General features: G+C 29.9%; 1 protein-coding gene across 1 annotated transcript in view; it reads right to left on the bottom strand.

The window, feature by feature from the left end:
* Positions 1-15,315, bottom strand: part of LOC724835 — a 91,615-nt gene that overhangs the window by 61,430 nt on the left and 14,870 nt on the right. The window contains exons 3-4 of the mRNA XM_026440859.1: positions 7,327-7,476; positions 4,518-4,661 (exon numbers count right to left, since the gene is read on the bottom strand). Coding sequence (XP_026296644.1) covers positions 4,518-4,661; positions 7,327-7,476 — 294 coding nt within the window. The remainder of the gene's footprint in view (positions 1-4,517; positions 4,662-7,326; positions 7,477-15,315) is intronic.

The following is a 15,315-nucleotide window of genomic DNA, read 5'->3' as shown; positions in this document are numbered from 1 at the left end:
TATCCGCGGACCAGTGGCGTGTTCCAACCGAAGAAAAGGAGGAGAGAAAAAAAAAAAGAAAGCAGAGTCCAAGAGAATTTATCTTTTGCTTGTATTGCGTGTGCACAATGAAAATAACCAGGCGTTACGAGTGGACGCCTCGTTATACGCTCGCGATACGCTCGAGCGGATTTCTTCAAGGCTCGTTAAAGGTGTCGTTATTCTGAAATTTTCCACTGAGAATGCTCGATGGATAGATTCGTGTATATCTTAATGGATAAAAAGCTTTTGAAAATATATTATGATGATTCAGAGAGAAAAATTAGGAGATTGCCTATCGAATGGATTTTTATAAGATTGTTCTTTAACGTGATTCTTTATTAATTGATGGTTTTTTTAATAGGAAGTACGAAATAAAAGAATATTTTGATAAAATATTATTTGTTTTTTAATATTGACAACATTATATATGATTTTTTTCTATTTGTATAGAGAATTTTTTAATTGTTAGTTTATATTTTATGATCACATATACTCGCGATTGGTATACAGATTTGGTAATAGATAGTTATTCCTAGATGTCACCACAAGTATAATAGGAGTCTTGAAAGGACGATAAATTAATGTCAAATTTCAATAGAACTCCATTTATATGAACCAGACAGGGGACAAATAGTTCGGAATAATAGCGATGGTAAAACTTCCATTATTGATTTTTCGAGAAAAACAAGCTTGCGTGATATGTTCTTGAATTGATTAAATCGAATAAATATTAAGTTATTATTTTAATATTAATATTTATTTTAAAATATGATTATTCAAAATATAATCTTAATAAATTTTGTTAAAAAATATAAACGACTGAGTAAATATAATAGAAGTCCATTGATTATTAATTAATTTAGCATTGATTCATTATTCTTTCAATAGAAATATCCTGTTTTACTTATAACGAAAGTTAGGAATAAAATTCATTAATTCTATCACCAATACTATCATTATAAATACTATCATTACAATTGCGAAATTTTAATTAATAATAGAAAACATTATCAGCAATTATTGATAGAAAAACATAATATATTGTCAATATCAGAAAATATAGAAAAAACATTCCACGGATTTTTTGTTCATATCTCATATTGGATTTTTACTTTTGTCGTGAGAAGTGGTTGTTTCTCGAAGGAGGCGGAATGATTTCTGGGGCGCGTGCTTTCGACGGTCACAGAAGGATTCTGGCCAGGATGATTCCGCTCGATCTTCGCCCGAGTTTAATGGGATTTGAAAGTTAGAACGATTGAAATTGAGTTCTCTAGGATTTTCCGGGATTTCCTTTTCGGGTATTTTATAGAGCTTCCTTGGGAACGTATTTTAATTTGATTAACATCCTCGTTTGTCGCTTGTTGATTTAATATAAATTAGATTATACTTTGCGTTCTCTTTAGAATTTTCTTTTTAGAACGAAGGTAAAATTTTAATTATGTTGCTCTTTATGAAAAGAAATATCGTATAGAGAGATATATAATAAGAAATGTTGAATATATTTATTCGTTTTAAGTTAAAATGATGGTATTTATTATTCAAGAAAAAAATTTTTAAGAAATTTTCTGGCAACACGAATATATTAAATAAATATATTATATGTACATCGTATATCACGATTGGTAGTTTCTAATTTACGTTTCTGATTTTCTCGTTCACGCTTCGATCATAAATTAATTCTTTGCATACAAAGTTTTCTCATTGAGAATCTCATCTCAATAACGAGCAACAAATTAATAGCCTCGTACACGATATTTCTGAAAATCTTTTTGCATTCTCAAGAAATTCTCCTTCATGCATTCGATCTAACTCATCGTCAAATTTATTCGTAATTAAACAAGAAAAGGAATATTGTTTAAAACTTCTCATTTTTCAAATATCTCAGTTTAATGACCAAACTTTAGGTAATATATAACTAGATAACGGCCTGAAATCCATCATCAAAGCTCATTGAAATGTCTATCTCGAAGCGGAATGAAAAGAAATTCAGGAGAAGAATTCATTCCCATTTAACGTGCTCGAAAATTGGCGAATTCCAAGTATTAAAGGTTACCAATGGTGGAACTTTCGAATGGAATACGACAGATCATTATTCACTTGCCACCGGTCCAAACAATGGCTATTAAGCGATTACTTTCCTTTATGGACTGACTGGCCATTAAATGTAGAAACGGGCCGTTCGCCCATGGAAAGCTATCAGCAGAAGAACTTACCACGAGCCGGAAGGCCGTGTCAATCGTTCTCGAGCTTTTTGGGTCAATCGACGCCGATAACGTGGACTTCCGACTTGATGGCGGATGTTGCTTGCTCATTAAATCCCGAATTGAAACAGTCTCTGCCATTCACATGCTTCTAGATTTACAACACGTGACGTCACACGTTTTATTTGGTAATAGTAGAAGAGGAAAAAGCTAATTGTGAACAGAGTAACATGATGCGATTGCTACATCACTTAGAGGGACAAATGGGCGTTAAATTACAGTGCATTCGCTAAAAGATGGCTGGGCATTTCCCTTTCTATTTCATCTATTCCTTCTTCTGTCATCATTATTGTTATTGATTGGAGGACAAAGATCGAGGAGCTATCAGAGACAAAGTGAAATAGAATGATGATCTTCCAATCAAGAGAATTTTATTTGTTGGTAGCTGACATTTTAATTGGGAGACTGTGCTACGAGATCATTTTATTTCTCGATATTTTTCGATATCGTCGATCTTTGTTATCGTTCTCAGTTCATACATATTAATCTAGAGCCTTGTTTGGCATCTTTCCCAAACAAACAAATTTATAATCGGTTATATACTGTTCATGGTTACTAAAAACATCTCTGGAAAATGTTTCTTGTCAACTTCTGCATTTTGTCTAATTAAAAAATTTCTTTATTTTATTCATTTTGATTATTTTAGATTGTTTAAATAGATTGTGCAGATTATTGTTTGGACACACGTTTATTTCAAATAATATTTATTATGGAAAAGATGTAAATGATAAGTATAATTATATATTAAATGAAATGAAATTGGAAATGAAACTTTTATAAAATAATTCTTATTTGAATTAATGGAACGTGTATAATATTTTCTAGTTTATGAATTTTAACTAACTAATTCTATATATATATGTACAGAATTAATATATATTCTATCTCGCAAAATGTTTTTAAATTTTAGTATTTTTATTTCAATCTTATCCCTCATTGATTTATTTCAACAGAACTGGACGTTTCACATGATGCATACGTAATTACACGACCATCGAATCGGAGTATTTTTTAAATATTGCAAAAAAAAAAAAATCAAATAAAACTTTTTATTATTAAATGATGCGAATTAACGTATCTCAGATGTGAAATTGTTTGTAAAAATTGTTTGATCACGAGGTAGTGTTTGTTCACGGTCCAAATTAAATTGGCCGCCATCCCCCTTGTTTTCACTCGTGCATTAAAAATACGCGGTGATTTATTACGTAAGAACGAACAATTTTCCCGGGCGAACCGTTTCATAAGAGATCACAGAGAATATGACGTTTCGCGGGAAACAAATGTTCCGCTCCATTTGTCGCACGTGAAAAATGTCCAAATTCGTTCCAAATATTCGCGATGAGACGCGTTATAACATTCGGCTATCGATTTCTCTGTTCTGGGAATAATAACCGAATGTATATGAAAATAGCGATTTAAAAATTCACTTGAAAATTTTATCCGTAACACGTGTGATATCGCGTCGAAGGATTGAGATTGATGAGTTTATGGACAATCGGTAGAATTAAATTAACGTTGAAATGTTCTGCGGAATAATAAATTAAAAGATAATAAATGAAACGAGAATATTTGTATCAATTTACATTAATTGGATGGATGGAAAGAGGTAATAGCATTGGAAATTGTTTCTTTAATGAAGCTGTGATTAGGATACGGATCTGTTGGCAATTACCCAATTGAATAAATGAAGAAAGTTCATTTTGGATTGTTTAATGAGGTTAAATATTTGAGAAACTGAGAAATTAAATGATTAATTGAAATTACTCTTTGCTTTAAAATTGATTCGAAGTATAAAGATAAATTATTTCAATTGTGAATTAATTATTATCCCGCCTTCCCGTAAATTAATTTTCAATTAAATTTTAAATGAATTTCATCCTTCTTATCTTTATCCAATTTATAAAATAATATCTGTCATAATAATAACAAAGATTCCAAAAATATAAATTTAATATTGTAATATCGATGAAAAATTGTCAATATTTTAAACCTTTATAATTTTGTAAAAAAAAAAAATCAACTTTAATTTTCTTTAATTATCAATTAATTCTAATGATTATACTATCATTTCTTTTTTTTTTGTTTACAAAGTTATATAATTTAAAATATCAACAATTTTTTAATCGAACACCGGTTCATTTATAATATTTATTTTTATTCAAAATTAATAAATATATTCATTATATAATAATAATCAATACGCTTATAATAAGCATATATATTAATCAAACTCACCACACGTGTAAACAACTTTCAAATACGTTCTGCTTTCCGGGCTACAGGGTTCACCGAATGTCGAACTGTTTGCAACCACCGAACAGCGTCGTTTTCCATGGCACAAATTCATCACGGTTTCTGTCGCGTACGATGCCATGCAAGCTGTAACCAGACAAAATTGATCTATTCAGCGCATTTGTCCGTAGTTTCGTCGAGGATGGAAAAAAGAGAGAGGGAGAGAGAGCTGGCTTTCCAGCTTATCAGTAATTGCATGGATCGTTCGCTGGATGAAAACTGAATGTCGGATTAAAGGTTGACTGTGACTACTTCACCGCGCTTAATGGAAATGTCAACTTCATCAATCTACGGTTAATAATCCCACGCTTGACATGAATCCCGTATCCCTCTCGTACGAATACAAAGCATTGTTTTATTTCCTTTTTGTTCACTTTGAAAAGAATCTCTCAATTGTTTTGTTTTTTTTTTTTTTTTTTTGATATTTTTGTTTCCTTCGCCTTGCTTTATTTTCTGAGAATATTGATCGCGTAAAGAAGGATAGCTTTTCTTCGTTTTTTGTATGGAACTCTGGTTCGAAATAAATCTGAAAATTGGATTTGATTAAGTATAAAGGAATTAATTATGAATATTTTGTTAAATGTTTCATTGACGCAAAATGAAGAATGAAAGAATCTTTGATAAAAATTTCCTGATATTAATTAAACGTCTATAAAGTTGAACAAATTTAATGTATTAATCTTCAATAACACACCATTGGAAATTTTTCTATATTTTTTTCGAGGAATTAAATTGTAATTTCATCAACTTTTTTTCGCATCCCCTTCGTCGCATCGTTAATTTGACTCGTCATCGTTATGACAAATTTCTTTTGTATTCTATTGACGTGATAAAACCGGATTACATATCACGTGACTAAGGAACACGCAGATTGAATCGATATCGTGGGTAACAATACCATGGAGAATCATTGGTGAAACGACTATTACGTGTATTTCATTGTCACGTTCGAGTGGAATTAAAGAACATGGGAGGAAACTTTTGAACGGGTTATATTGCCTCGTCGACCGCGAGAAGGACTTCATTGATTCGAGAATTTATTCGATAGAGAAAATTAATAAAGAGTCCCATTCTCATCTAATTTCAAAAATTTTAATAAAAATCTTTGTCGGAAGAAACGGTAGAAAGAAAATTACGATAGATGTTAAATTTTAATAATCGAACGAACTGTAGAATTTTATTCTAAATGATAAAGATAATTCTTCAAAGTTAATCAAACACAAAAAATGTAAAACCATAATAATTTTTCATGTGTAACACAATTACTGTTATACTAGAATTTTTATATTGACACGAATAATATAAAATTTCATGTGTATGTATTCACGATTATTATCAAAACTTTTTCCAATTTTTATGATATTTAACATACTTTGATATCAGAGATGGAATTTGAATTAGAGATTTAAAACTAAAAATTTTACTTTTCAAATAACCTATATTTCAAAAATTGTTCGAAACTGTTCCATTTCAATGAAAATATCTACTTTCTGATTTTCATATCTACGTGTCACAGAAAAATTCAAATGTATTATCTTACGGAAATAAAATGTTTAAGATTCAGTAGAATGTTGAAATATTTTTCCACGGATACGTTTACGACTGGAAAATCGAGATCGGGTTCATCTTAAACATTTGCAGAAAAATTCATTGATTAACGAGATCAGGGAGAGACGAAGTCATTGGATAAGGAAATCCTTTCACAGCGAGTGATAGCATTTCAATGTTTTCGAGGATTGCTGTCGCGAAGATGCCGTCCGGACAACGTCACGAATGGGTTGATAGCAACCCTTAGCTCCGTAAAGTCCACCATTTCGAATCGATTCGAACCGCCATTGAATGCAAATGTGCAATTTCACGGATTTGTTTTAACATCTGAACTAATTTCATGGAATGAAAAAAAGGAGCAGATGTTTAAGATTTAAGATTTTTAGAATTTGATATACGAATTTTCAAATATATTTGAACCTTTGAAAAGAATTTTAAAATATTATTTCGACGTATAATTTTTAATTTATGATAATGAAATTGATTTAAATATATATATTTGATTTATTCATTGCAAAATCCGCTCAAGAATGAATATGGAAGGAAAAACAAAAGAGTATCGATCCTCCAATCTTTAGAAAACACAAAAGTCACGATGATTTTATTCAACGGAAATTGTTGAATTTAAAACGCTTTAATACAATTAATATACTTATGAAGAAAAAATACTTTTAAATAAAAAACTATTTTATAAAGTTAAAATGTAAAATAAAATTAAAGAATAATATTTCGTCGAGATAAAGAGAATATTGATATTGTTATAAATCTTCCGAAAAACAGGTTTGAGATTCATAAGCATACCATTACAAGGTAGATATATGCTCTTACTTTAACAGCGCGCCCATGAATGTTTACGCTCGCGTAAACATTTAATGATCCGGCTAACTTCCAAATATCTTTTTTGGCCATTACTTTCCTTCAGGACTTTCACGATTCGAGAGAACGATATTTAGCAGAATTATTAAGACATTAAATTATAAGAGCGTTTATAAATCTTTCCAACAGCTAAAAACTTATTCCCCGATGGTCGAAAGTTTAGTTTTATAAGCGAACATTCTTACAATTTTTACGCGAAACAAAAATAAGATTTAGATTTAGAGATGGCGTGAAATCAAGATTAATTTTAATCCATTAATCTTTAGACGAAACGCGTAATTGTGATATTAAGGAATGAAATTTTAAAATTTTACAATCTTCTACTCACTTTCCTCCTTTACGTCGTGGGGTTGTGGACATTGAAGGGATTCGTATTCCGTTCTACCGAACGATGCACTGAAAATGGCAACCCTCTGTCCTGGATGGCAGACAAGATTGATGACATCATTCTCACAGGCAACTTTACTTCTGAACTCATCTGAAATATGAAAGGAAGTTTTTAATAAATTCATCGTCCAAGTTTTATTTTTTATTGCAACGTAGAACGTAATTACGTTTGAACCTGTGGACTTTGACAAGTTTACGAGAGACAGTTTTCAAGAAATATGAATATAGAAATAACAAAATTTCAATTTTCTTTTTTTTAAACTTTTCTCAAATTTCAGTGAAATTCTAATATTTTTTCTTTCTTTCTTTCTTTCTTTCTTTTTTTTTTAAATAACAACGATATTAATATCGTTTTATTTTGGAAAGTGTTTGTACTATTTCCCGTTACATTTTATTTTTGTTAAAAGAATATGATACATTTTTATCGATATTTTTCGGAAACGTTTTTCAGAAATGATGTTTCTCTCTTTTAGTTATAAACCGTGTTGTCAACGTTTATTGAAAAACCGTCAAAAACTTTGCCTGTATTCATATTCTCTTATTGTTATTCGAACTGGTTTATTTGTAATATTTTTCGTATCCGAATGTATTCATATATCTATGCAAATATTTTTCCCAAGAATTCTGGAATTTCGGATAAAAATCTGCACAATCTCGTTATGGTTCGCTAATTGTAAATTTCAAAGCTAATCAGATGAAGCGTTCTTTACGATCTCACGTTTTTATGATCGCACAATGAAACTTTGCGCTTTCATTGGAACAATGGATGCTACATTCTTGAGATTTTGTGTTTGTGCAAAGTGCAAACTTCGATGCACTATCTTAAATTCCAAAGAATTATATAGGATTGATCATTTGTCATTATTATTATTATTGTTCGCATAATGTATTGAATTAAATTTTAGTGAATTTTCAAGAGATAAAATTTTCATAAGATAAAATGAAATACTCTAAATATTAGAAAATTGAATTATATCTCTGTTTAGAAAAACATGCCATATCTTTGTTATAAAAATATATTTTTTAAATTATCATTATCTGAAAAATCTTTTTTTTAAGGATTAATAAATTCGATAGAGTGACAAAATATGTTGTTCTTCAATTATATCACGTACATGAACAAGGTTTCTAGATACGTGGAGACAATTAGCAGAGTACTGTAAGATATGGGCATATAATATATTACAGTACGTGACACAATGTATATAACAGCTCACATATAATATTCATGAACAATGTGTGACAGACTATCTGCAAACAATGTCTACCCGTATACATTAAATTAAAATCTCAATTATTATTACACATAAAATTGAAATTAATATCAAAATTATTCTTAAACGGATTCTTTGATTAAAATTTCAATTGAAAATTGAAATTAATCAAAGGTAAAGATAATATGAAACATGATGATTCCTTCGAATATTATTGATTAATGAATTTTACATTCGATCTGTCAATCTGCATCTCAGAATTGCGACAGATTATCTAGCAAGTTAGGAATCAATTTAATCTGGTAATATAATTTCCACTATTGATTATATCCACGAAACTCTCGAGTATAGAAGTCTAACGATCTTGAACATAAGCACGTCTCACTGTTTCCACGTCTCAAAGTCAAGAATTTCTGTCGACGAGAATACATGATATTCTCATAGGCGAATCAATTTACGGATGATTAATATCTGAATAATTGGCATTCTAAGGTATCAATTACGGAGATGCTATGCGATTGCAATTATACGGAGAAGTTTCGTAGAAGCCATTGTACGAATTGTCCAATTAAATACGTCGAATATTAATTACGACGGAGATCAAATTCATTGGAATTAAATTATAACACGAAAATCGAATAAATTGTATCATTCTGACTTGTTAAACATGAATTCGTATTCCTGTTATTCCAATAAATCGTGATGATTGATATTATACAAACTATTATAAGAAAGTCGAGCAACGAGTATTAAAGAAGATAAATTGCAGTTATACGATATGGATAAAGGATGTAATTTAATCATAAATAAAATGATTATCTTTAATATTCAAATCAGGAATTTTGCAGAATTATTCATTAGTGCATTAATTGTTTGATATCCTATATGTAGATTTTAATTGAAAAGATTCATCAATTAATAAATTGTAATTCACTTGATACAATATAGCTTTGTTATGAATTTTATACGTATATCTACAGATAGTAGCAACACTCCAGTGCTAAATAATCTGATAATGAGTTTTTGAGATAAGTGCTACTTATGCTACAAGTGATACAATAATATTTTAGTGACTCTGCTGGTTAAACTGCTGACCCTTCTCTTATGTGCGAATGAATTTAGCCTAGTATGTCCCTAATAATAATCCTATTTCTCGAGGGACTTCCTTTGCCAGGTATTTCGAAAGTAATATCCGTAAATTTGCGAGTTACAAAATAATTTCCCACTTTCAAGTCTATGTTGCCACTCATAAATTAGACGAAATATTTAGAAGATAATCTAATCAAAATAAAATTTTCTATAAATATAAACTTTTTATAAACATCAATAAATTTTTAATAAAATAAATAATTTTGATGCAACGTTGCGATCATGCTCAGAATTATGCTCGAAACTCGCATAATTATTACTGAATCGAGCATGGCTATTATGAAGCTATGCTTTCTAATTAATAACGCGAGCACGAACTTACTACGATAACTAAAACACGATTGGTGTGATTAGGAAGCGAAGATGCTATGAAACAAAATTATTGGAAAAGTAGAAGATAATCTTCAAAATTAAATGTAAGAGTCGTAAAATATAATTACATACAAATTCTAAATATTTAAAATTTTTAATAGCCATTCGAATAATCGAAATAATTGATCGAGCAAATAACGAGATTCATCAAAGATGGAAGGTACTCAATGATTCGTGAAATTTTATAGAAAAGCAGGAAGAAAACTTGTTCGTTGTACAATTTTTCGAAACGTCCAGTCTGAAGCTTTAATTGGTTAAAAAAAAAAACGCAAAAAAGACGCAAAGATGTGGATATAAGAGGCAATTCTTTCAGCACCGAGCACTCGAGACGACAATAGATCCAGTATAAAGCTTTTTCAACAAGCTAGCTCTTCGATCGACCCACTTTCGATGGCATCTCGAATTTTCGTGTGTGTTCTGTTATGTCTATAGCTGTGACTAGCTTCCAGATATTCAATGACGTCGCTAATAGAGACCAGATGGAATAGGATCAATCTCTATTTGAAGGGGGTAAATCTTATACTTAGATATTTATAATAGATAGATATTTATTGTATCTTCAGTAACATTGAACAAAATTTTTTAGATTGAAACAATGATTCGTGTGTGATGAATGATTTGGAAAATTAAAAATTAAAAAGATTAAAAATGATTTTAATAAAACAAACAAACATTGAAAACAAATTAATATAAAAGTAGATATATATATATATATATAAATGCGTATAAGAATTAATTGTAAAATTTCAACAACATATAATTAAACTGCGTGTTAATTGGGCAGAAACAAAGTTGCTGACAAATTGGCGCAAAAGTAATCGTAAGAAGATAGAGAATAAAACGGTAATTCGAATGCGATGAATCAACAAGACAAATACACGTTACACGTGTCACATTGCGTGCCAAAAGCAGGCGACGCCTCACGTGTCAGCCGCAAATCTATGCGACTACACACGTGCTACTTATTGCACTTGGCGTCATTAGCCAAACGTGCTTCATTTGACTAATTCGTTTTTCTTTGCGGCCGAGTCGACGACGTTCCACCGCCGTTTAAACGTCGTCACTTTCTCCTATGATTGATGAATCTCAGCTTGAGATCTGTGTGTGTTCGTGATCGGTATAATGAATTTAATTTTTTATATTTTGCGGGAATTTTATTCGACCAATGAAACGGAAATGTAATAAGAATTATTATTATTGCTTGTTTAATTTAATTGAAACAAAAATTTACAACATTTTCTTTCTCCTTCAAAATCGTGAATAATTCATTGAATTGTTTAATAAACGATCTGAAGATCTATACAAATAATTCAATTGAGATCTAAATTTTCTATGTTTCATTTCATGTCTTAATTCGAGATTTATATTCTCGAAAAATAAATTAGCTTAATTTTTTTTAATTAGCTAAAATAATTAATTATAACAAAGAAGGTAAACTATATAAATTTAGAAAATGAAATGAAACTGTACACAAGTATATAAATAAATCATCCTAAACACATACATTCTTCTTTGATGCAATTGTTAAAAAATGAAAATGATCTCTTGAAAAAATATAGAATTTTTTGTTCTCGTGAAATAAATATCGTTTCAATGTTATAAATTGAAAATTAATAGCTTCAGTTTTAATTGATTGGCGATCTCAGCGGTTTTCCAGGACCGTGTTACATGATATTTGCGAAGAAATTGGAATGTTTCAATCATTCCGGTCAGGAATGTGTAATAATTTCGTATTAGAACCAGCGTTTTAATGGATTTTTTTCCGTATAACTTGTTACCTTAGAAAAAAAAAGATAACCATATGCAAAAAAAAAAGAGAGGAGAAAAGGAAAAGAGAATATAAACACAATATGAGAATAGATGTAGAATAGATGCTGAATGTCAATCGAAATCAGAACAAGTGATTCAGTGAAATCAATAATGATTTCATGGTTGTTGTTAGTAACGTGAACAGGATGTATTGTTACTGTGCTTGTTATTGTAATGTGATTTCAAGTAATTTTATTAGAAAAAAGAAAAAAAGAAAAAAAAAAGAATAAAATATATTTTCAAATAAATTGATATCAAATATAATGGGAGAATGAAGATTTCTATATTGTTAAAAGAGTATATAGAGTGACAATTAAAGTAAAGTAATAACAAGAGTAATAATTGAACTTACTAATTATTTTTTAATGTAGCAACTTTCATTTGAATGAAATATTTTTATGAATTTTATTTTTGTAACAATTCATTATTTCTTTTTTCAGGTCGAGCGACATACATCTGATAGATGGAAATAAATTTTAAAAAATTAGATAACAATAAAGATTCTCTTTAACATTGCAAAAAAAAATGCAATTTGTTATTATCAATTATATCGATCATATTATTTTTAAACAATTGTTTTTCATTTAGCAACAAAATTCTTTTACTTGGTCACAAACTTTTATCCAAGTTTTCTCATTGTTGCAATAACATAACTTTCTAGCCATATCTTGAATCTTTTTCTTTCTTCATCGTAAGTTTTAATCTTCGTAGAATTACAATTTTATGTGACCTACATGGTGGATTTTTAAAATAAGATTTTAATAAAATAGAGAAAAATGGAGGATGAACAGATGTGGCTCAGCAATTAAAAAAGATCTAGACAAATCTGAACTATAAATTCACGTATACATTAAAATTATCAACTATCCAATCCAATTAAGTCCAATTCTGAATCAGACGTGTGCTCTATTATATATAAACGCATTAAATACAAGTATTATAGATTTTTCCTCAACGAAGGATGAATAATCCGATTCTCAGATAATTAAACTTAAATAATAATTCGATCGATGACAGATACAATCAGAAGCGAGCGAAACACTTCTGTTCGCTGTCATTTATTTAATTAAACGACAATGCAGGATGCAGCAAAATTAATTTGACTGATACAATTTGCACGCTCGCAATATGTAACGTGTAATTTTAGATCGTGTTTCAATTGCGTGTCATTAATTCATTCGAATCTAGAAACTTTTATGATAAATCTTGATCTATTTGAAAGAAAATTATGCTCAATCGTTGTAATTATTGAACTATATTTATTTTTTTTTCTTTTATTTTGTGTATCTTTTATATGACAATGATCTTTTATTTAACTTTTAGATAGAAGATATTAATTATAGTTGTTTCTTCAATATATGGAGTTTATATTATAGACGATTGAATTATTGACTTGTACTACTAGATTATTTGTATGTACTCATTAGACTACAGATATTTATTACGTTACTTTTCATATTTTTTTTTTTTTAATTTTAACTTTACAATTCAAATTCTAGAATTTGTTGTCTACGATCTCGTAGAGTAATATACACCGAAGAGTTTCAAAAGTTGTCAAGATTGTTTGACAAATAACTTTAACTCTTAATAATAAAGTCTTCTATCGAACAGTTTAATGAAGAAGCATACCTTCTTACTTCCTATTTGATTAAATCAAGTAGCATAGTTGAACCTCCTTTGAAATGATTTAATTGTTTTCGTACTACGGATGTCATCAACGTAAATTAAATATCTAGCCATAGTAGATACACATAACTTATTTAGCTTAGAGTTTTAACGAAATCATTAAATATGAGCAAAAAGAATTTGTTGGATCTGGATTATTTGCAAGCATAGCATAGATTTCCTTAACGAAACGTTCAAATATTAATTATTATTTTACTGAAAAACAAGAAATTAATCGAAATTATTTCATCTTGTGTACATTTTCTTCTGCAAATTGGAATTCCATTTGAGGAAAATTCGTGAACGTCCTTTAATTCGTCCTCCTTTCGAATTTCTCCGAATTCTATTGATCGAACATCACGATTCAAGTGGCACTTGCTACGTCTACGACGATCGATCGGGGTCTGTTTGGTTGAACCGTTTGTCCACTGAATGTCGCCTTCATGGCCGCATATATGACGCGATATCGCTTACTACACCGTTTCTATGTTGCGAATAATGCGATGTAATACGCGTCTGTCCAAGTCACAGCGTTACAATCGGCGCTTGCCACGATGATCGACGTACGGCGTTATATTGTTAACCATAAGACGTATTATACGTACACATGATAAAATGGCCATTGAGATGGAAATTGAAAAATTCAAAGCTTTCTAATTCTTTAGCCAATCCATTATCGTAGAAATTGATTTCACGATTTTTAACAATTTATAAATACAGAAGCTAGTGCAACGTCTAAGAACTTCACGAAATTGGAAAACTGCCACGCTTTAACAGCGCACTCGTTAATAAATGGCCACGTATCGACTGGAACGTCGTCCGTGTGTTCAGGATCTTAGGTAAATGAAATATCGCGGTTCCACGTGGCGAGAACGTAAAACTGAAGGGAAGGTTTATTACACCAGTTCTGTAAAGTATGTGTATTAACGGCGTAGAAACGAGGGCATACGGATCCGTGCATCCACAATATGCCGGCGACAACCTGTTGCAGTAACAAGTTTCAAGTAATTTTTGTCGGAGAACACATTAATTCCTTTATTATGTTTCTATGAATGTCGTTTGATGCACTCATCTTGTTGTAACGATATCCGGATGGAAGGAGTTTTTCGCTCGTTGATTACTAGAGTTTTGATTAAAATGGATCAAATGAGAACGAAGAGGAACTTTTTGGTGAATTAGGAAAGAAAAAAGATGATTGGATAATGGAATTGTGGAATGTAAAAGTTGATTGTACTTTGATGAAACAAAAAGAAAATTTTGGTGAAAAAATAAAATTGTGGAATATCGTACTTTGAATTAGAAAGAAAGAGAAGATGAAATTATGGGATAAGAAAGTTAATTTTTTTCGTTTTCTTCTAGTTTTGATATTAATATTTTAATTTTAATATAAATTGTGGAAAATGAAATGAAAGTTTATATTAAAAAAAAGGAAAATAAAAAGTGATATGCGAGATATTGGTGAATGCAAGTAATGCCGATCGTTTAGTATTTCAAAATTCCATACAATTTAATAAAGTTGCCGATTCAAGTTATTCAATGGTGAAATTCAATAAAGCTACATACCGCGCGAAATTCTAAAATCTCTAATAACGTGTATTCAAAATTCCTATATTTACTGAGATCAATTATAACATGTAAATTTGTTACAAATTCCGTAGCAACATACCTTGAGAAGAAATTCCAAATATCATGAAATATTTCATTTATATTATATTTTACAA

Source organism: Apis mellifera, linkage group LG1 (genome assembly GCF_003254395.2).
Source record: "Apis mellifera strain DH4 linkage group LG1, Amel_HAv3.1, whole genome shotgun sequence".
Taxonomy (NCBI): domain Eukaryota; kingdom Metazoa; phylum Arthropoda; class Insecta; order Hymenoptera; family Apidae; genus Apis; species Apis mellifera.
This window is presented reverse-complemented; position numbering and strand designations above follow the sequence as displayed.